Here is a 22,841-nt window from a genome sequence, read left to right as displayed (position 1 = left end):
AAATTTTAAAATTAAAAATATTTGCCCATCTACCACCTAAAATTGTCTCAATACCAAGGGTTCACACATGAAACTTTGGGGAATGCTGCTAAAGACAAAGATAGCTAAGTGATGGTTTAACCAAGTTAGTGGTACAGTACTAAGTATTTTAGAAACAAATCTAGCAATAGTGTGGAGGATGTAAAGAATGAAGACGGAGGCTAGTTAAGAAGCTACTGCAGGGGCGCCTGGGTGGCTCAGTGGGTTAAGCCGCTGCCTTCGGCTCAGGTCATGCCTTCGGCTCAGGTCATGATCTTGGAGTCCTGGGATCGAGCCCCGCATCGGGCTCTCTGCTCAGCAGGGAGCCTGCTTCCTCCTCTCTCTCTGCCTGCCTCTCTGCCTGCTTGTGATCTCTCTGTCAAATAAATAAATAAAATCTTTAAAAAAAAAAAAAAAAAAGAAGCTACTGCAGTGCTCCAGCCCAGAAATGATAAATTACTGAAAGGCAGTGGATATGGACAAGACAGATTAAGAAGTTTATGTAGGGAGTGCCTGGGTGGCTCAGCCAGTTAAGTGTCTGGCTCAGGTCATGATCTCAGGGTCCTGGGATTGGGCCCTGGGTCAGGCTCTGCACTTGGCAGGAAGTCTGCTTGAGGATTCTCTCTCTCTCCCTTTGCTCCTCACCCTGCTCGCATTCTCTCTCTTTTAAATAAATAAATAAATCTTTTTCTTTCTTTTTTTTAGTTTATATAGGAGGTAAACTCAATAGTGACTGATTAGATCATGGTAGGGAAAAGTCAAGTATGGACCTAAGATTCTAGCTTAGATAGACAGGTAGATAACAATCCTAATAACAGATTTGGGGAGGCAAAGAGGAGCATGTGTGGAAATAGCTTTTATTTTGAATATGAGTTCAAAGAGCTTGTGTCATAAATTCAGGTAGTGATGTCCAGTGTATGGAAATGCATATGTAAAAGCTGGAAAGGGTGAAAGAAATAGATTTGAGAATGGTGTGTATTATAGAGTTGAAGTCACCATGGTGGGTGAGATTGTCAGCGGAAATGGGTAGAGATTGAGAAGAAAGGATCAGTGACAAAATCTGGGTTCCTCAAATGTCTGGAGAAGGGAAGTTAGAATGCCTTCCCCCAGCAGTACAATCTTATTTCTACCATCCAAAAAATACTAATCAAAATTCTGTTTTAGTATACTTGTAAAAGAATGGGTCATTTTAGAGCTTCTCTGATACATAGGTCTCAAGAAAGAGTCAATGTGGAGTGCTTGGGTGGCTCAGTTGTTAACTGTCTGCCTTCAGCTCAGGTCATGATCCCAGGGTCCTGGGATCAAGCCCCATATCGAACCCACATCGGGCTCCCTGCTCAGCAGGAAGCCTGCTTCTCCCTCTCCCACTCTCCAGCTGGTGTTCCCTCTCTTGCTGTATCTCTCTCTGTCAAGTAAATAAATACAATCTTAAAAAAAAAAAAGAGTCAATGTAGCTCACTAGACAAAAATCTATTTTTAATTGTATAAAATTATACATATAAAATACATAGAAACTACTAAAAAGATAAGTAAATTCTTGTAACAATGAAAATGACAGATCAGGGAACAATTTTTCCTCAAGTTCTTTGGGATCTTATGGTTGTTATTTGAGAAAAATAATCAATCCAGGAGGTGCAAGAAGAAATTCTTCCCAAAACTCACACCACTTCACGCTTTCCAGAGAAAGGAGCATAGGAAAAATGAGGGTTTAGGATTTCTGGATTATAAATATGAATAAAATCTGAACAGACATACCTATTATTTAATGTAGGAGCCTCTATTCCGACCGTATTAGTGCTCCGTGGTGTATAGAGATGGGGCTTGGAGAATTCAAAGAGATCCCTTTCAAACACTAAAACAGTTGCTAGACTCCTTACCACTGATCCCATATGAACTAGTCACCAAGATGATTTCGAAGGCCAAAAAGCTGACTTTCATCTTATCCCTATCTGGTCCAAAAGAGCAAATTGTGGCCTATTTCCTAACCTATTTCTAAAAACAAAGTGTATCATCATTAAATGGAAATTCCAATTGCAGAAACATGAAACTTCCCAAGCACATTTTAGAAAGTGCACTGAACTATAATACAATATAAAGGAGATTACAGAAACAAGGGGAAGTGTGTCTTTGAGAGACCTACAAAAAATTCTCCCAGCTGTACTCCCTATCATTTCTCTCCTATTTACCCAGGACAGGAACAGGGGTTGGGGGGCACCAGGAGAGGGAGTCTTAAAAACACAAATATTTGATCATTGAGCCTCTTTGCCCTCCTGCAGTCTCCCAAGGTTCCAATTAGGAAGTGCCATAATGCTAGGCTCCTTTTCCTGATTGACTCACGCTCTAATAATCAACATGGAAGAAGAAGAAAGAAAAGAGAGAAAACAACTGAATCCATGGACATCTAAGGTAGCAAATAGCAGCAACTTTGAGGGAGAGAGAGGAACATGGCCCTCGCCAAACAGGACAGCTGTTTCCAAAGAGTGAAATGATGGGAGGAGTGGGAGTAGGGAAATGTTTTCCCTCTACCAATTTCAGCAGGCAGGAAGGTCTAAATACTGGACTCAGCTAAGCTGGGTGAGCAGGGGAGAAGGAGAGAAACGGGAATACTTGAAGATAAGCAGCTTCAACACTGACCCTTTCCGGAGAAAGCTCATCTGGAAAGCTCGATGACCAGCTTGATATGGTATCTATGCCCCAGAAGTAATTTAGGTGATAAACACCTATGGGTTGTGTTTATAATTCCTCTCCTCTTTCTGGGAAGTTTCTCAGGAATGGTTTTAACAATAAGACACCAGTCTCAAAGTGAAGTACCACTTGAAGGCAGAAAAGGAGTAAGGTGGTGGTGGTCGGGTGGGGGGAGTCTAGGCTAGGAAATATCTAGTTGCTGGAGGAACAACTCTATCAAGTAGGCTCAGCTCAAGATAAACCAAAGCCAAAAGCTTCATACTCATACCCTGTCTGGAATCCAAGAGAAAGGAATGAGAGTGAGGGTGGGGCACATAATCCTTATTCAAGCTCCCTGTCATATTATAAGAACACTTTGTCAATCATCTTGTGCTATTGAAATGACTACACAGAGTTACTGGAAGGGTAAAAGCCAACAAGCTCTGAAGACAGCCTCCTCTTCTTACAAAGTGGAGTGGTGATGTTTCAAATGAAACGACATCCAAAAACCAGAAGAAAAGGGATCTCTCAGCAAATAGGAATCCAAGTGTAGAATTTATACATATACATATATATATCTATATTTTAAAGTATAAAACTGAGAAAGTATGTACAGAAATCAACTAAGTCTTAGAAAAGACATTATTAAAAAAAAAGGGCCGAGAGAGGACAGGGAGTATGTGAGTGGACACCTAACAGTTGGAAGAATGCATATTGCCCAACTGCCCAGCAGCCAGCAGGAGAATATCCTTCTTCTCCTTGTGGAAGCGCAGCTCCTTGCCTGCCAGCCGGGCTTCATCCAGCTCCCGCTCAGTAGAGGCCAGCTCTCTAGACAGTGCCCCTGGCACACTCTGCTCCCGGCTCACCCAGTCCAATGCCATTTGGTGGCGAATATCATCATCCAAAGCCCGGTGTGAATAATGAGCCAACACTTCCTGGAAGGGGAAAGGAATATGAAGATCACTGACGATGTCAGGGTTCACACCACATTGGCCCAACAGGACTAGGAACTCTTTTTTTTTTTCTTTTTTAAGATTTTATTTATTTATTTGACAGAGAGAGAGAGAAAGATCACAAGTAGCAGCAGGCAGAGAGGGGGAAGCAGGCTCCCTGCTGAGCAGAGAGCCCAATCTGGGGCTCAATTCCAGGATCCTGAGAACATGACCTGAGCTGAAGGCAGAGGCTTAATCCACTAAGCCACCCAGGCGCCCCAGGACTAGGAACTCTTAACCTTGGAGTCCTAACTGAAGTTCGCACCGAAGTCCTCTAAGGAGATTCTTAAGGCAACTGCCTGGTGGAAGAAGCAAGTTCAGCAAAAGAATCACAGCTAAGATCTAAATTACAAAGATGATAGGAATGAAGAGGGCCCTCTAAGGGAGACTTTCAGTATTCACAACCTGGTAACTATAGGCCTGCTTATTTCTAACAGCCCCCTCAAAATAGTTCTTCTGCCACACTCCTTGCACTTACCTATAGAACCTCTTACCTGCCGAGAGCACTGTCTTTCCCTCATGGCCTTAAGGCTGCCATTCCAGTGCAGCAGCTGAAAAACTGTCATTAGTTCCTGGGGGAAGAAGATATGAAGCGTCAGGACAGTGATTTTATATGGGGAGTTTGCATTAGAATTACATGCGAAACCTCTTACAAAATGTATTTTTGTAAACATCTCATACCATCTCTGATACGCCCTTTGGGAAAGGAAGGTCTTTATATTTTGAAAAATATTCTAATCCTCTTTCCCTTCCCTTTCAACTGAGTATCAGTGACTTAGGGATTAGTATCTATCCGCAGGTTGATCTGTGTCACCAGAGTCAGAGAAGTACATGGAAAAGTACCTGGAACTCCAACATTGACTTGCCCTTATTGGATTCCAGCATGAATCGGAAAGCACCAATCCCTGTATTTGGGTTGTCAGCTTCCTCCCTGTTGCCCTGTAACAGAGGAAAGGAAAAGACAAATAGATTTTCAATCAGGATTATCGCCTCAAGCAGCACTGTCCAGGGGAACTATAATGCAAGCCCCAACCTAATTTAAAATTTCCTAGGGGCACCTGGGTGGCGCAGTGAGTTGAACGTCTGACTCTTGGTTTAGGCTTGGGTCGAGATCTCAGGGTTGTGGGATCCATCTGTGTAGGGCTCTGCGCTCAGCACAGCATGCTTGGGTTTCTCTCTTCCTCTCCTTCTGCCCCCCCAACCCCCTGCGAGCATTTGTAAGTTCTCTCTCTAAATAAAAAAATAAATCTTAAAAAAAAAATTCCTAGTTGCCACATTAAACACGTAAAACTAATGTTAAGAGCATGTTTTATTTAAGCTAATATATTCAAAATACTATCTTAAACTATAATTAGCATAAAACTTTTTTTTTTAAGATTTCATTTATTATTTGACAGACAGAGATCACAAGTAGGCAGAGAGGCAGGCAGAGAGAGAGAGGAGGAAGCAGGCTCCCCGCTGAGCAGAGAGCCTGATGCGGGGCTCAATCCCAGGACCCTGGGATCATGACCTGAGCTGAAGACACAGGCTTTAACACACTGAGCCACCCAGGCACCCCAGCATAAAACTTTTTAATGAAATATTTTTACATTCTTTGTCTTATACTAAGATTTCAAAATCTGATGTCTCTTTCATGCTTACAGGACATCTCAATTCACACTAGCCACATATCAAGTGCTAAAAAGCTACATGGTGGCTGATGGCTATTCTGGTCACCACAGACCTAGAGGACTCCAAAGTCATCACACATACTAACTCAGGTGACAGAGGCCAATCTGATTTTTCCTATCTTACAAAGAGGGAACACTGGACAGAGAGAAGAACCCTGATTTAGTCAAAATAACAGAGTGAGCTCAGCATACAGGATTGGACTAGCCTAAAGGGTAACTGGGCAAATGCATTTTCAAGGGAAACAGTAGGAGCCATCAGCATGGTAAATTCTGGGTAGCAGTTTGGCCTCCTGGACATTTGCCTCTTGTGTCTTATTGGTAACATGACCCTGTAAGGGTACAACTAAGATACATTGTCCTGTGCAAAAAACAATACAGTACAGAAGTTAAGAACATGGACTGGATCTCCTACTAGTTGAGAAGCCTTGGTGAAATCATTCATTTAACTTCTCTGTTCCTCTGTGTCCTCATCTGTAAAACAGGAATAATCACAGATCCATCTCCTAAGACTGTTTTGGGAATTAAATTAAAAAATTACTGGGGTGCCCAGGTGGCTCAGTCCGTTAAGTGTCTGCCTTTAGCTCAGGTCATGGTCCCAGGGTCCTGGGATCGAACCCCACATCAGGCTCCCTGCTCAGCAGGGAACCTGCTTCTCTCTCTCCCTCTGCCCATCTCTGTTGCTTGTGCTCTCTCCCTCAAGTAAATAAGTATCTTTTAAAAAATAAAAAATTAAAATTTTTTAAGAAGGGATACATGTGGTCTTAAAACTCCAATTATATAAAATGTGGTACATTGTTACATTAGGCTGGGTATCCAGTTACACAATCCAAATACATTCTGGTACTGGCTCTGGTTTTGTGCTGTTTGGTGGTGGTTTAACATTATTATTATTTTTTTAAGATTTTATTTATTTATTTGACAGAGATCACAAGTATGCAGAGAGGCAGACAGAAAGGCAGGCAGTGGGGTGGGGGGTAGAGCAGGCTCCCTGCTGAGCAGAGAACCTGATGCAGGTCTAGATCCCAGGACCCTGAGATCATGACCTGAGCCGAAGGCAGAGGCTTAACCCACTGAGCCACTCAGGCACCCCGTGGTTTAACATTATTAGAGATAATTCCAAACCTGGGCATTGTCTGGGACTTCCAAAATAAGGGCATGTCCTGGTTTATTGATGGCCTTTTGTCAACCTGATCCAGGAAAATAAAGCCAGGAGACTACTGGGAACACAAGTACCCAACTTTCTCTTCCTGCTTCCTGAGAAGTTGCCTGCTCTTTCTAGCTCATTCTACATGATCATTCCTGCCCTACACCTAAGATTCTACTCTTTTTGAGAAATGGGACTAGGTAGAGGTCAGGAGCCAATCAAGTTATATCCAAATCCAAATTCAGTTCATTATGGGGTACTTTTCATGGGGGGTTACTATATATGTACTACATATAAAATAATTCAATGCACTCAGTAAGTATATCATAAGTGCTAGCTTATTATTTGTTTTCACTCTGCTAGGGTCAACAAGAAGTCAAAACTACATAGGATCAACCCATACTGTTTTGTGGCTCATGATAAACAACACGCCAACATATAGTTAACCTTCATGGCAAAGCAAAGATCACAAAATTTGGATTTAAAAATGAAAAGCTAGAGGGAGGGAAGAAAAAGGTAATCTTCACTATTAGCATTTATGGCCCTGATGCAAGCAACCAGTTTCATTTTTCCTGTAATATTCAATATGATGCCTTATTCAGTACCTCCAGAATTTTCCATGGTACAGTACATAGAAAGTAATGATCACCTCTGTACAACCAACTGGGGTATACAGAAGAGGCTGCTAGCAGAGAAGGCCATCTGCCCTTGGCCTTTCTCAGTCCCTTGAAAGCAGAGGCGCTCAGTATTATGGCACAACAGAAACCTATTCGAAGTACACCAAAGTGGCATGACCCACAAGTTGTGCCACAAGTTGACCCACAAGATCTTCCTCCTGTCACACTTCTACATCTAACATGGCTATAAATGAACCCGATTTATTCAATACACATTTAATCACAGAATACTTCATACATGGTAGGAACATTAGAATATTATTGCAAAGAAATTAGAGTTAATTTAATTCAACCTATTCATTTTACAAATGAAGAAACTCAGACCTACAGAGGCTGGGTGATTTGTCAAGACATACAGTCTCCAAGTCAGGACTTTAAAAGAATAAAGGCTGAAAGCAAAGAAATGTGAACATCACCTTTTACCCATGGCTAATACCAAATCAATGTTACTTGGGATATGGCAATTCTACTGGGAAATTAATGAGAAATCTATCAAGTTCTCAATTTTGAGGGGTTAATCAAATAGAAATAATGGCAGGAATAATACTAATTTATACTGCCTAAATGCTTTGTAGTAGACATTGCCGATGACATCTATTTCCTTCTTCCCTACTACAGAATCTTAATCTTGTTCCACTACCTACCCATCTCCCATGCATCTCTCTCAGGGAAGAATGATTTTATCCTCTAATTCCACTGGGTAAATCCTAACCCTTTTTGCTTGTAATTGGTTTTAAGGTGGGAATTTTGGCCATTGGGAGGTAGGAGAGAGGTCTGCTGGAGGGTTTCTGGGCCAGAGGGTTTCTGGGAAGAGACTCCTTACTACTGAAGAGATACTAGAAGTTTCAGAGCACCTGGCTGGCTCATTTGGTAGAGCATGTGACTCTTGAATCCCAAGGTCCTGAGTTCAAACCCCACATTGGGTTTGGTGTGGAGCCTACTTTAAAAAAATAAAGAGGGGGTGCCTGGGTGGCTGAGTGGGTTAAAGCCTCTGCCTTTGGCTCAGGTCATGATCTCAGGATCCTGGGATCGAGCCCCACATGGGGCTCTCTCTCTTATTTATTTGACAGACAGAGATCACAAGTAGACAGAGAGGCAGGCTCCCCCTCCTCTCTCTGCCTGCCTCTCTGTCTACTTGTGATCTCTGTCTGTCAAATAAATAAATAAAATCTTTAAAAAGGTGATATAAAATTTTAAAAAAATAAAGAGAAAGAAAGAGAGGAAAGAAAGAAAAATGGTCTCTTTCCATCTCTAACTGTAGTTATGTCTGTTTTAATGTCTGAAATTCTGTAGCTGTCCTCCATCCTAAGGGAAGCCAGCCCAAGGACAAAGCCAATATCTAGAGGATGGCTGAGAGGAGAGATGGAAAGAATTTAGGCCAGTAAATGATGACATTCACATTCTTGATCCATGGAATCAACCAGCCCTGAAATCTTTACTTCTGAACTTCCTATCACGTAAGAGAATAAATTTTCTTTCTTGATTTATTCCCCTAAGTCAGTTTGAAGTGAGATTTTTCTATTACTTGCGACCAAAGGCATCTAAACAAGTAACATACGCTAAGTGCTTGAATATATGCTCTTCTATCCAATAATCCTATGGGATAGGTATAATTGTTACAGATGAGGAAATTGAGATTTAGATTAAGTAACTTACTTGAAGTCACATAACTAGTAGAACCATAATTTCAAAATGATGAACCCTTGCTTTCTATAACCCAAACTAATGTTTCATTGTATAATACATTAGGTGACTTAATAAATGTACTGTGATAAATGTAAAGTGATAAATGTACTTTCCTAATTTTTTTAAAATATTTTATTTATTTATTTGACAGAGAGAGATCACAAGTAGACACAGAGGCAGGCAGAGAGAGAGAGAGAGAGAGAAGCAGGCTCCCCGCTGAGCAGAGAGCCCGATGCGGGACTCGATCCCAGGACCCTGAGATCATGACCCGAGCCGAAGGCAGCGGCTTAACCCACTGAGCCACCCAGGCGCCCCTGTACTTTCCTAATTTTAATTGAATTTGATTAATATAAAAATTGTTTTTATTCCCTGTAGATACTGCTGACTGGGGCAAAGAGAAATGGGAGAAAATCATATAGGTCCTGGGTAACAGAGGGAAGCCAATTTATGATTTAAAGTGTTCAACAGGGGTGCCTGGGTGGCTCAGTTGTTAAGCGTCTGTCTTCAGCGCAGGTCATAATTCCGGGGTCCTGGGTCCTGGAATTGAGCCCCACAATGGGCTCCAGGCTCCCTGCCGAGCCTCCTTCTCCCACTCCCCCTGCTCGTGTACCTGCTCTCATTGTCTCTCTCTCTCTGTCAAATAAATAAATAAATCTTTAAAAAAAATAAAATAAAGTGTTCAACACTAATAAATACATGAACAGATAATCAAAGTGGTTTAGTACATGTAATTACATCTTAAATTCAAAGAGAACAGAAACAGAGAATTTGTCTAACTTCATCACCCTATCAGTGAACTTGTGGAAAGGAAGAAAGAAGGCAGCATTCACATCTAAGATGTACTCCTGAGTTAGAAAATTCTAAGTCCAATTGGGCTCCAGTCGTGGCTCTATCACTTCCTAGCTACATCCCTTCGGGCAAAATTGCACTTCCATATTTTTAGTTTCCTCATCTGTAAAATAGGGGTAAAAACAGTTCATATACCTCAGCTGTTATTGTGATGATAAAATGAAATAAAGTACATATAAATCCCCTGGAATCATCCCTGGCACAAAGTAAATACTCAATTAGGATTAGCTATGGTTATCATTATCATCATCACTTGAAAGAATAGACATCCTTTTTGAGGGGAGTAAATAAATTATCCACCCCATTCCTAGAAAGGAAAAAAGGAAATATGACACTATATTATAAAGTGTTCTTTATTAATAGATGAACTAAGGGAGACAAGTGGCAATAAGAACAGGCATATAAAAAAAAAAGAATAACAACAACAACAAAAAAACAGGGGTGCCTATGTGGCTCAGTCAGTTAAGCGTCCGACTCTGGACCTCAGCTCAAGTTTGTATCTCAGGGTCAAGAGTTCAAACCCACACTGGGCTCCATGCTAGGCATGAAGACTTCATAAGCAAACAAACAAACAAAACAAACATTGGAAGAAGACAGGAGTAATTTTTTTTTTAAGATTTTATTTGTTTATTTGACAGAGAGAGAGATCACAAGTAGGCAGAGGCAGGCAGGGCATTGGGGGTGGGGGGGAGAGCAGGCTCCCTGCTGAGCAGAGAGCCCAATTCCGGCTTGATCCCAGGACCCTGAGATCATGACCTGAGCTGAAGGCCGAGGCTTAACCCACTGAACCACCCAGGCGCCCCAGGGAGTAAGTTCTTACACCAAAATTGGGAAAAGTAGAATTCAAGCTCAGTTTTTATTTTGGATTATCTCTAAAATTCCATAGATCTTGAATTAAAGGTTTCCAGATACCAAAGAGACATAATGAAAGCAGAAAAATAGCAACAAAAACATAAACATACACATAGAATCAGTGACTGAGACATAGGGAACATATAATACACAAGAGCGATAGAGAATAAACAGAAGGAGGTACAGACAGGAAAGAAAAGAATTGTTGCTCTGTTTTCCAGTGATTTACAAGACTTCCCAACCAGCCAGTTTTTCCAACCCCCACTCTCCTTCCTTTCAACTCCCAGTAACTTACATTGAAAGACGCCAGAGCTTCAGAGACACTCTTCTCAATGAACTCATCAGTAATTCTTCGGGAAGGATGTTCATTAAACACAGAGTTCATCAGTGCAATCTTTGCAGCACTCCGCCGGGCCTCAGCTTTTGTAGGGCAAAACTAGGGAGAGCAGAGAAAGAGAAAACATGTCCATGCGTATATCTAAGAGAGCAGAAGGAATGGTGGGAGGGGAAACACTGGGAAAGAAGAGGCTGGGACAGTCTTCGGATAAATCAGTTCATTCAGCACAACCTCCAAAGTTTGTATTGTAAAATGGTTGAGGCATTTGGAAACATAATTTTGATTCAACATCCTGAAGTCATTAAGGAACTGGAGACGGCGATAGCTCATACCAAATTGAATGCAGAATGAGGAAGGCTGCTGAAGTCAGCACATAACCACTGGATATAAAAAATATCCCTGTTTAAACTGTCGACAGAATTCATTACTCAAAAGCCAGATTCTGCCCAGCCCGTTCAAAATCTCTATCTTGTTCTCCTGTTCTGTGCACAGGCAAGATTTGTCTTCATGCCTCTAGATACCCTAAGAGTAGAACAAATCTGTGTCTAGGTTGCTTCTGCAGAGAAGAACTCTAGTCTCTACCAGAAGCACCCATCTGGGGTTCTTGGACTTTGCTTTTAGCTTCAAGCCGGCATTTCCCCCAGTAATGCCGTGAGTCAATGAGCTATCCTTGAACAGAGTCCAAGATCTGAAGGAATTTATAGTCTTTTTTTTTCCCCAGTCTTTCCTTCCCCCAAGGGGAAGGAAAGCTGACCTGAACAAACCAAGAAAAAATTAAAAGTTAATTCATGTTTTTTACGTTGTATCCAACATGGGTATCATAGAACAAGTCTGATTTTCAGAAGTCTTAAATCACTCAACCTTAAATCCTCAGGCACTATAACATTCCTTTATAATTCATCATCATCATCACTGGCAGCCTCAAAGTCCTCTGTGGCCTCTATCATTTATGATTAGGGTTAGAGGAAAGGAAGGAAGTAATGTTACAGTTTTTAAAAGTCGATCAGTGTATGTTCACTAATTAGCTACCCTCAGTATCGATAACTCCCAATTTCTTTGAGCTGACAGGTCTCTCAGAATATGGTAGTTGGTGCATTAACCTTAAGTCATCTTCTTCAATTTCTCTGTTCACTAGCCTGTCTCTCTACTCACTAGCCTGCTGTTCATTCTACAGTGTAGTGCTATTCCTGAAAAGTCATCCACGAAGAAAACCACCAGGAGAAATTTCACCTGCCAAAATGGACATAAGAGGTATAAGCTAAAAGAAGCCAAGATAGATAATTCTATTCTTTGTGGGGGGGACAGAAATCAAATTACTATGATGGTCCAGTTATGGACATCACCATAAAATTATCAGATCCTTATTCAGTAATAAGATGACCTGAGAGAAGGAAGATCTTATTCTCTAGAAGAGAAAGTATAAACATTAGTCATCATGAGCATATATTTATTTCTCTGAAATGGCTGGGCCTCTGAGGGAAAAAATTTAGTCACTGTATTTGAAATGAAGTCTCTTTAGGACTTTTCTGTTTGAGGCAGGAGCTGAACCACAATGGCCCTCATTCATGCCATGGATTTATTAAGTGCCTACTCTTTGCTGGGTGCTGAGTTGGTAGTAAGGATTTAAAATTGAACAAGAAAGAAGACAGATACTATCTCTGCCTCCACCAAGCATAATCCACTAGGTGAGATAATCAATTATGATATGTTGTGATAAGTGACATGATAAGGGAAGTTCAAGGGGCTCTGGAAGCACATAGCAGGGGTTATAACTTTGACAAAGGGTTATACAAACCATAAAACACAACAAAATGTCTATCAGATATCTCCTCTAAATTTCTATTCAGACTCTAAGTTGACATTTCAGAAGGCTACCTTCCTATGGGTGATGTCAAAGAATCTTTGATTGACAATATTCACACTAGTCAAATTTCTTTTCCTTTCTTTTGTCATTATGTTCAGTTAGCCAGCACACAGTACATCATTAGTTATTCAGTGTTCAACGATTCAAAAATGTGGAACACTTTACGAATTTGCATGTTATCCTTGTACAAGGGCCATGCTAATCTTCTCTGTATCGTTCCAGTTGCAGTATATGTGCTGCCGAAGTGAGCCCTCTTCTTTTTTTTAAATAAAAACAATCCCACAGCATTTATTGTGCTCTGGTAATAACTTAAAGGTAACCAAAACAATACAAACAAATGTTTTAGAACTACTCCCAACAAGCGACCTCTAAAAAAACAAACTACATGGTCTTCTCGAAAATTTCTCACTTCACTGATCATTTCTAGTTTGGAGACACCTTGGAGCAGGGTAATATTATCTCCTTTTAACATGTTCTGACCCAGTTGTTTTCTTGACTTTGTTCTAAAACGAATCTCTTTGGCATCCTCTAATACAAGGTTCATGTACTCATCAAAACCAGTGATACAGCCCTCAATCCGCATGTTCGCTTGCTTATGAAGCCAGATCTGAATTAGAGATCTATTTTGCAAATATCTGAAGATGAGGATGATGGACTGCACCATCACCTTCTGCAACTTCTTGGCCCTGGCCACAGTACGTCACGGTGGAAGTCAACAAAGACTGCTAGTCAAATTTCTTATTATCCTATAACAGCAACCACTGTTCATCATCCTATATCACAGTTCTTTCACAGAACTGTAGAGTGCTAGCACTAGAAAGATTTTAAAAATAATCTAACTTATCTCCTTCTTGTTATAGATGGGCAAACTGAGGCCCAGAGAATTTACCTGACTTGCCCTCCTGGCAGTGAGGAAAATAAGAATTTGGATCTTCTCTTAGATGAGTACTATCTCCACCATACATAGTCCCTCCCCTTTGACCTCTTAAAGAACTGAAACATTGCTTTCTTTTAGTAATTGCCTATGAAGAAACCCTGGGGGCAAGGAATACTATTCTGTGTTCTCAAATCGAGATGGTAGGAAGATGGATGGCCAGATTAGAACATGGGCTAGGTGCTGGTAGTCTGATACACAGAGAAAGGGCCTATTCATAAGGGATCCGATTGAAAGTGGACGTGGTTTTTTGGAGGCTGGAAGAGAAGCTACCGAGGTTCTTTTGTGGCTAAATGAACCTCAGAGGCTTACCAGAATGATCTGCCCAGAACTGGTTCAGGTGCTCAAATATGTGATTTCAGACACCAAAAAATGGCCAAAGTGATGGAGAAAACCACTACTAGCAGCCAAGCATTTATCTTTGCTACTGCCTGCTTGCAACTCTTACCTGGAAACTCCCAAAGCAGCTTCCCCCAGGCAGAGTGACATAGCAGACGTAAGGAGGACTGTTGGAGGGAACCATCTCATAAACCACCAGAGCCCCATTCTTCAAGTCTGCCCCACGGGACTGCTTCATCTGCCAGAATTCCTGAAGTGCCTCCACCACATTCACTACAAAAAGAGAAGCAGTTAAGTTCAGCAATGAGTGGTTCTACGTTTCAAGACAGTATCTGCCAGCTGTATGTATATCAAGAGTCTAACCTGCCTTAGCTCCTTATCACCACTTAAAAGCATTTAAATTAATAAACCTAGACTCTGATTAAGGTATTTGCATAGCAAGACCAGTATATGCCTGGCCTCCCTCCCCATCTCGCTGGTTCACATTTCGATTAGTCCTAAGCACCAAAGCAGAATAACTAAAATATTGGAGGCAGAGTTTCCAGGTCAGCAGACCATTATCCCTGCCTGATGAAGTGCCATTAGATCATTCCACAGTTGGTCAGGTGGCCTAGAATAATAATCACCAGCACAATGAGAAGTGCATTTACCGAACTCTTCCTGTGTGTTGTGCCCCCATTTTACAGATGAGTGAAATGAGACACAGGCAAGTTAAATAACTTGCCCAAGGATGTAACAGCTAGGGGTGCCTGGGTGGCTCAGTCAGTTAAGTGGTTGCCTTAGGCTTGGGTCATGATTCTAGGGTCCAGGGATCCAGGCCCCCCCCCCGCCCCCCCCATGCATTGGCGGGCAGGGGAGGAATCCCTGCTCAGCGGGGAGCCTGCTTTTCCCTCTGCCTCTGCCTCTGCCTCTTCCCCCAACTCAGTCTCTCTCTCTTTCTCTCATTCTCAAACAAATAAATAATTTTTTTTGAAAAAAAGGATGTAACAGCTAGAAAGTAGCAGAGTAAGAATTCAAATCCAGTCTATCTTGGTTCCAGAGTCAATGTTCCTAACCTTTGTGCAATACTGACACTCAAAGAAATGTGGCCCTTTTAGCCATCACAGGTCCATGCTTCTGGTGAGCAAACCCATAGCCAGATTCCTTTCCCATCCTGGAATATTATACATTTTGTGTATATATATACTATACTGTGTGTGTGTGTGAGAGAGAGAGAGAGAGAGAGAGAGAAAGAGAGAGAGCAAGAGCATGAATTTCTCTTCTGAGGATTTCCCTAGGTAAAAGTGATTTTTGGAGGAACACTCCTTCACAGGTCTCTTATGCTCCTTTCCATCTTGCTGGGTATGCCAAGATTTTAAGGACTTGGTTGCTCTTTCCTTGGGCCATTTCTCAGGACTGTGTTTGCAGCAAGAAACCTGAAGGATGAGGTAATGTCTTCCTCTGGGACAAAGAACAAGCCTGCTTACTCCCTACTAAGACATGGCAAGTTCCCCAAACTCAGTGTTTGTTCTTCTGTAATGCAACACGTGGCCTACAGGAGCACGCACCTGAACCCTTCGCATCAGATGTGGGAGGCAAGGGGAGCTGATGCAAACAAATCTGATGTTTATGCTACCTGCTGTACTGTGAGTAATTAAGTCCTCTGTCTCTGACCCAGAAGTCTCTTGACTTCCGCCACCATCTGTCAAACAGTAATCTGCTAATATATGAGGGTAAAATCAATCTCAAAACTCAAAACCAGACTCAAAATACTGTATTCCAGAACAGTCCCCTCCTCCCCCAATACTTGGGCTCAATAATTGCACAATTATGTATTGAGTACCTACTCTGTGCTAGACTACTTGCCGGATGCTAGGCGACAATAGTGAGCAAAACCATATCCTGTTCCGTCTCCTTATGCAATTTACAGTCTAAAGAGGGAGAGAGATTAACCAGAGACCCTCAAACAAATGAAAAACCGCAACCTTGATAAGCACTATAAGGGAGTTTGGTAGATGATGGGAAATGTCATGGAGGCATCTGACCTCGTTGAGAAGATCAAAGCAAGCTACACTGACAAAGTGATATTGAAGTACAGATATGAGTATGAATTCACTAGGCAAAAAGGTGAGAGAATAGAGCTCTGAACAGAAGGAACAACATACCCAAAGGCTCTGTAGCAGCAGAGAAGATGGCAAATAAAGGGACAAGTGTGGCTCGAAAAGAGAGAGTGAGGGCAAGTGTAATGCAAGTGAGACTGCAAAAGTTAGCAGGGACCAGACCAAAGTGAACCTTGCAAGCCTCATCAGAACACTGGCTTTATCTTAAGAGCAGCGGGAAGCCATTGAAGGGTTTAGGCTGAAATCAGTTTTCCTTCGGAAAGGATCACTTTGACTGCAGGGTTCCAAACATTTCAAGTGGCTTTAACAAGAGCCTCATCATAATAAATGATCACATGCATTCTCCCATATCCCCCAACATGGCCGCTCTCTACTCGTAGTTACAAGGACTTATTCATTCTTTTATAGTGTGTTAGTTTAGGTCTGCCAAGGAGAAGACACCAAGATGGGACAGACAAGCAAGAGATTTATTGTGGAGGAAGTAGGAGACGGCAGAGGCTTCGGATGATGTTGAAGGTATGACACCTGTAGAAGAGGCTGTGGGAAGGAATGAGGTCTGGATGTGAGAATCTCAGTTGGCAGCGTAGTTCCAAGAAAGGTTTGGCCAGGCCAGTGGGAAGCCCCCAAGCCAAAAGAAATCCACATATCACCAGGATGTGCGTGAGTTATTGTCCCTGCTAGGCCTTGTCACTGATTGGAGGGGGAGGGCAGCCACAGGATGTGTGGCCTCAGTGCACACGAGGTGATGGACACAGAGAGGACAGCAGCTTAAGGCTGTCAGTTATGCCCCTGCAGCAGGAGATATGAATAGCACATTTTCATGGCTGCCAAACACACATTAGGCAGAAATGTGAGCACATAATATGTCCCTAGCTCTATTCTGAGCATTCAAGATGCAGAGATGAATAATACACCTTGCCGGCCAATGAGGCATCCAGAATCTTGTTGCCAGCAACAACCATTAGCTCACCTGCTCTGCAACTGAAGCAAGCACTCCTTGCTTCAGCCGCGGTGTGAAAGGCGCACAAGCTCTTTCCTAACACCCTGTATCTGACTTCTTACAGTGTTCATTCTTCCATTAAAAGGCAGCATGAAAAGGAAACTCTGTCTTTCCCACCCTTAGTTTTGGCAGGGGCTCTTCAAAGGTCACTGGGCCCAGAAAGCTTAGCCATCTTTTTGTCCTTTCCACTGAGATCTTTTCAGCCCCAGTTCCCTCTTTGAGACAATTTAGCACAATGCACTGGGTGACAGTTTTCCTGACATGCACATAACAGGGAGAATATTGAAATAAAGGGAAAGGGGAGGAAACCACTGCAACCGGGAAGGTCCTATTAAAAAGCCTATATCCAGTCTATTGCCAGTTAAATTTCTCTTGGCTCACAGCACAGGACTATTTTTTAATGATTACTCAAAGCCAAAGGAAATGGGGAGTCTTGTTTCAGAAATGGATGAAATGGGAAATTGGGCAGAATGATCAGGAGAAGAGCAATTAATTGTGATCCTCATTTGAAACTGCTCACAGACTCATTGATCTTTAGAGCTGACAGGGATTTCAGAGATCATCTGAACTCAGGCTACAAAAGGGGAAGTGACCTGCTTGAGGTCACCTGCTGTGGCAGAGCTAGGGACTGAATTCAGACATCCTGATGCCAGGGTTCTTTCCAATTTGGGATTCTTAACCCAGGGTCCAAGATCAAGTCCATGACTGAACTTCATGGGAGTTCACAAGCCCCCTAAAACCCACAATGAAATCATGTGTATATGTTCTTTCACAGTTCTGGAGGCCAGAAGTCCAGAAGTAATGATGGACCAAAATCAAGGGGTCAGCAGGTCTGTGTCTGTAGTACAGACACATCTGACAACTACAATTGCTTTTTAGAAGTAACTGGAGATGCTGGGCTAAAAGAGAATGTGCCCCTGATGGCCCAGTGCATAGTCTTATTTGAAGGGAGGGATGACAAGATGACTGTGACTTATGACAAGGACTATGGGAGGCTGAAAAATGCCCCCTGCTAAGATGTCCATGCCCTAATCCTTAAAACTGTGAATGTTACCTTAGGTAGCAAAAACTTTGCAGATGTGATTAAGGATCTTGGGATGGGGACTCCAGAACTGTGAAAGAATAAATTTCTGTTGTGGTAAGCCCCCCCGCCCCAAATTTGCAATAATTTGTTAGAGCAGCTACAGGAAACTAATATAGGGTCTAATCCAACATCCCCCAAAATGGAAATATTCAGACTATCAATTTAGCCCCACAATCACTTGTACATAAAGAACTTGTCTGTGATTCCAATGAAAAGGAACAATAACTAAACAGAAAATACTACACAAGGTCCATTTGTTCAACCTAGGGAAGCAGCTGGGCAGAACTTCCAATCATGTAGCCATACTGTGATATAAAGGGAGAACAATAATTCTGAAATGATGCGCTTGAAGAGGGCAATGCAGAAGTTACAGGGTAAGGAAAGTGACTGCCAGTTGTCAAACATTAGAAGGGGACTACATGTCACGTGCAAAAAGGGGCAAAGGAAATGCGAATGCTACCAATACCTCTCACCTACAGTTTTCAAAGGGTTTCCAAAAGCATAATAATAATAGCAACCACTCACTGAGTACCAACTATGTGCTCATTATCTCATTTAATCCACACAAAACTAAACTATCAAGGTAAGTATTATAATACCCATTTTGCAAAAAGTGAACAAGAAGACACCTGGCAGACTCATTCAGCAGGACATGCAACTCTTGATTTCGGAATTGTGAGTTTGAGCCCGATGTTGGGTGTAGAGATTACTTGACAATAAAATCTTAAACAACAAAAAACAAACAAAAAAAAAGTGAACAAATTAAGGAACAGGCCATGGTGGCTGGACCAGGATTTTAGAACCAATGTTTGTTTGCTTCAAAGCTGACCCTCTGTCAATTGCCCTATCTTGCCTTACTGCACCATTAACCCTCACACATACTTGTGGACTGTGAGTTCCATGAAGATAGGGACGGAGTATCTGTCTTGTTCACAACTGCATCTGGTGATCAATAAGTACTTGTTGAATGAATGAAGTAGATGAGGCCTAGAGAGATTAAGCGATTTATCCACAATTACACAGCCACTGTTTCACGGGGTGAGGTACTCTGATTTCAAACTCTATACACTACAAGCTAATTAAGATCCTACAGCATACTGGGGTGCCTGGGTGGCTCAGGGGGTCAAAGCCTCTGCCTTCGGCTCAGGTCATGATTTCAGGGTCCTGGGATCGAGCCCTGCATCGAGCCCCGCATCGGGCTCTCTGCTCAGTGGGGAGCCTGCTTCCCTTCCTCTCTCTGCCTACTTGTGATCTCTGCCTGTCAAATAAATAAATAAAATCTTAAAAAAAAAAAAAAGATCTTACAGCGTACTGAGCTAGGTGTGTGTCTTGGGTGGAGACTGGGGTGTGTGTTTTGAGGGGGAGATATAGGACAAACAAGTGAAATAATAGAATAGTTTCATTTTTGTGTTTTCAAAATAAATGCTGAGGTCCTATACGGATGCAGGTAAATCTAAAGGCAGAAAAGGTAAATTTGAAGCAGTCAGAAAGAAGGTGAAGGATGTGAATTGCAGAAGATACAGTAAAGCACTGCTGGATCAGATAAAGGTCTGGGCAAAGATCAAAGTAAATTATACTCAGGGGAATAGTGCCAGCCCCCAAATACCAGGCCATCAGTCACAAGGGTACATGGGTACATGCCAATGGCAGTTTTGCCCATTAATTGAAGCAGAATAAGCAATTCCATGTGGTGAAGGACTTCTGAGCCAAATCGGCAGAGATTCTGCTTGTCTGAAGCTGAACTATCTGCCAAATTCTCCCAAAGTACTGGCGGGACACCCAGACTGGAAATGAGAAACTCAGAAATAATGGGGAGTGCGGTGGGAGGTAGGGAGGTTGGAGGAAGGCATCACCACAGAGTCTGAAGCCTGACTGATTGCTCTTTGTCAGTAAAATCCCCTTGCTCCTTCATCCTGTCTAAGGAAATGAAAAAGGTTTTACAGGACACTCAGTTTAGATGCCAAACCAGAGGCTCTCTAGGTAACACAGACATGAAAAATGGTTCATTCCTCTACAATTCTAATAAACGCCTGTAAGTTTCTAAGAGGAATGTTTCGTGAGGATGACTGCTCCTATGCCCAGAGGAAAAGACCTTCCCTTGGTCTCAACTTAAAAAGACTGGAAGCAGCAGGACCATAGCTGATGACAGTTCCATCACGAAGCCCTGTTAAATCTAGGAATTTAACTAGACAAATAATGATATTCCTTCGTGATGAATTTCAGAATCACATGCATTTGCATTCCAAGCACCTAGCAGAGTGCCAGCCCCATGGTAGCAGTTCAAAATGTTGAAGAACAAAAGGAAAGTAATGGGAAACGTATCATTGGGCACATCTAACAAATGGAGCTAAAAAAAAATCTGTTTTCATAGGAATCTTTGTGTTTACACTGTTTGGATTGAAGAATGGGAGAAAATGAGACCTGTTCTTTCCAAGAAAAGATGAACCAACAAATCTGAGGCGATTCTCATCATTTATAGAAGGTACCCATTATGTGTCAGCTGTAATATCTCATTTAATCCCCCTTGTAACCCTTGAGGAAACTGAAGTGTGGTGAAGTTGTCACTTCCCCAAAAACATAGCTGGCAAGTGACAGAGATTTAATCTGGGATTTAATTCACATTTGTCTGACTCCAAAACCCGCATATGCTCTTTTCACTACAGTTTCATAGGAGGGGGGAAAAAAAGTCACTGCTGTCCATTGAGAAGGCCTTACAACCTTTCTCTGTATTATTGTCTTACTAGAAAGTTAGAGATATAGTCACTTTCAGCTCAGGCAGGATTTAAGAAGCAGAAAGAAGTGATGTCTCAGAAATGCCAGACCTACATTTTGAATCCCACACCCCTCACTGTATTGTGTTCCTTGTTACACTATAAATCTGGAGCTCAAATGCAGGAAAATCTGCACTAATTAAACATAAACAACAAAGAAAACCGTCACATTCCCCTTCTCAGAAACCCTAGAAATTAGGCATATGTAAAATGAAGGTTTCTAATGGAAATAGGGTTTCTGCCTGGCTCATTTCCACAGAATTTAACATTGAGAGAGCCAAGGCCTAGGATTTATCCTCAGTTCCTGGGCAAGGGCCAGGAAAACAGAGCCAGACAGGCAGAGAGGCCAAAGTTGTGAGGCTCCATACTAAAAAGGACACCAAAGTGAGATACTAAGTCATAGGAAGCTGGTGTGGGCTCAGTAGTATGGTTCCAGATTCAAAAGCACAATTATAAGTGACTTGTGAAGGCATCACCTAACTCCCCAGCAAATCCGAAGTTGCACTGGAAATTTCAGAGTCAGGATAAGTAAGAAAATAATTCAAAAGTCAAGATTAAGGAGGCGGATGGGCACCTGACTGGCTCAGTGTGTGGAGCATCTGATTCTTGATCCCGGGGTTGTAAATCTGAGTCCCATATTAGGAGCAGAGATCACTTAAGAAAATAAAAATCTTAAAAAAAAAAAAAAAAGATTAAGGAGGTGGAATAAGTTAATAGGGGAGCCCAGGAATTGCCAAAATCACAACAGAAAGATTGAGAGGGTATGGATGAGAAATGTCTTAAAGCTGACATAAAGGATAGGATCCTACACAATGGGGACTGGTCCTCAAAGGCAAAGGGATGTTAAGCTACAGGAAGAATTCCATTTCTGAAGGAGAAAGGGTGGGAAGAAAAGATGGCTGTATTTGTAAAAAGGGGTCCCTGGAGAATATATTAGCAATATAGTATTAACTCAATAAAGGGGAGTGGGTGAGACGTGTGTATGAGTGTGTGCCGGTGTGTGTGTGTGTGTGTGTGTGTGCGCGCGCGCGCGCGCGCGTGTGCCTCTGTGTGTGTGTGTGTGTAGCCCAGAAGGAAACTCCCCAAAAGGAAATGCATGTGAGGGCTCTGCGCCAGAAAAAGCGATCCAGAGGACTATGGGAGCAAGGCTCCTTTACAGACGGTGTCCCGCAGGAGGCCAGACCCGCAGACTCACCTCGGCCATAGCCCTGCGTGTGCTTGGCGAAGCTCCTCACCACGGCCTCCACGGCCTCCCGCAGCACCGCCGGGCTGCCGGCAGCGCCCGGGGGCAGCGGCAGCCCAGGGGCCCCGGCTAGGAGCAGGGGCGGCGGGGGCGGTGCAGGGGGCGGCGGTGCGGGCGGGGGCCCTGCTGGGGGTGTGGCGGTGGTAACCGCCGCCCCAGTCACTCCGGGCCGAAGCGCTCGCAGAGTACCCCTCCCGCTGGTGCCCACTCCAGGCTGCAGTCGCTGTGCTCGCATCGTCTCCATCTCGGCCGCCAGTGGAGTAGCGGCCCGGAGCCTGCCAGCCTGGCGAGCTAACGGTCCCAGCCACCCCCTCCAGCGAGCGCCCAGGGACTGAGGCGGTGCCGGGGCCCAGCCGTCAGTCAAGAGGGGGCGGGGACGAGCCCGGTTCTATGCCAATCACCAGAGACTGGGCGGGAACTGGAGGGCTCCAGCTCTGCCATAGGCAAATCATTGAGGAGGGCGGAGGTTCTGGGCAACCAATTGCAAAGAGAAAAAGCGATACTCTTTATAAGGGAGAAGCTTATCTTGGGCGCTTCTTCCGAGTCCTGCGGGGAGTACTGGAAAGCAAGCCAGACCCCTGGAACGAAGCTTGCCGTGGGGCGGGCGGGGAGGGGCGT

General features: G+C 43.0%; 1 protein-coding gene, 1 long non-coding RNA gene and 1 other non-coding gene across 4 annotated transcripts; all 3 read right to left on the bottom strand.

Moving 5' to 3' along the window:
* Window positions 1-596, bottom strand: LOC116861531. Its single transcript, XR_004381507.1, has 2 exons — window positions 447-596; window positions 1-215 (listed from the first exon to the last, which is right to left on the bottom strand). It is a non-coding gene; the product is annotated as an uncharacterized LOC116861531 (long non-coding RNA).
* Window positions 597-3,218: 2,622 nt separating this feature from the next.
* Window positions 3,219-22,566, bottom strand: LIX1L (limb and CNS expressed 1 like). Of its 2 annotated transcripts, none has more exons than XM_032848156.1 (6): window positions 22,176-22,566; window positions 14,136-14,299; window positions 10,848-10,988; window positions 4,518-4,613; window positions 4,169-4,246; window positions 3,219-3,617 (listed from the first exon to the last, which is right to left on the bottom strand). In XM_032848156.1, the coding sequence occupies exons 1-6, from the start codon at window positions 22,465-22,467 to the stop codon at window positions 3,375-3,377; spliced, it is 1,014 nt and encodes a 337-aa protein (XP_032704047.1). In that variant the 5' UTR covers window positions 22,468-22,566; the 3' UTR covers window positions 3,219-3,374. The 2 variants fall into 2 exon arrangements, with proteins under 2 accessions (XP_032704047.1, XP_032704048.1); XM_032848157.1 differs by having other exon boundaries at window positions 3,458-3,617; window positions 4,153-4,246.
* LOC116861554 lies at window positions 12,899-13,005 on the bottom strand. Its single transcript, XR_004381512.1, has one exon. It is a non-coding gene; the product is annotated as a U6 spliceosomal RNA (small nuclear RNA).
* Window positions 22,567-22,841: the final 275 nt, after the last annotated feature.

Source organism: Lontra canadensis, unplaced genomic scaffold, assembly GCF_010015895.1.
Source record: "Lontra canadensis isolate GAN:19392208 unplaced genomic scaffold, GSC_riverotter_1.0 scaffold200, whole genome shotgun sequence".
In the NCBI taxonomy this organism is placed as follows: Eukaryota; Metazoa; Chordata; class Mammalia; order Carnivora; family Mustelidae; genus Lontra; species Lontra canadensis.
The sequence above is the reverse complement of the archived record's forward strand: the minus strand, read 5'-3'. Positions and strand labels throughout refer to the sequence as shown.

Bases quoted from the DNA above. Each gene is read 5' to 3' on its own strand.
- LIX1L (XM_032848156.1), bottom strand. From the start codon at position 22,467: ATGGAGACGATGCGAGCACAGCGACTGCAGCCTGGAGTGGGCACCAGC. The intron at 4,614-10,847 runs GTAAGTTACTGG...CCTCTGTTACAG, and splicing joins AAGCTCTGGCGTCTTTCAAT to GGCAACAGGGAGGAAGCTGA. The intron at 3,618-4,168 runs GTAAGAGGTTCT...TTCCCCTTCCAG, and splicing joins AAAGACAGTGCTCTCGGCAG to GAAGTGTTGGCTCATTATTC.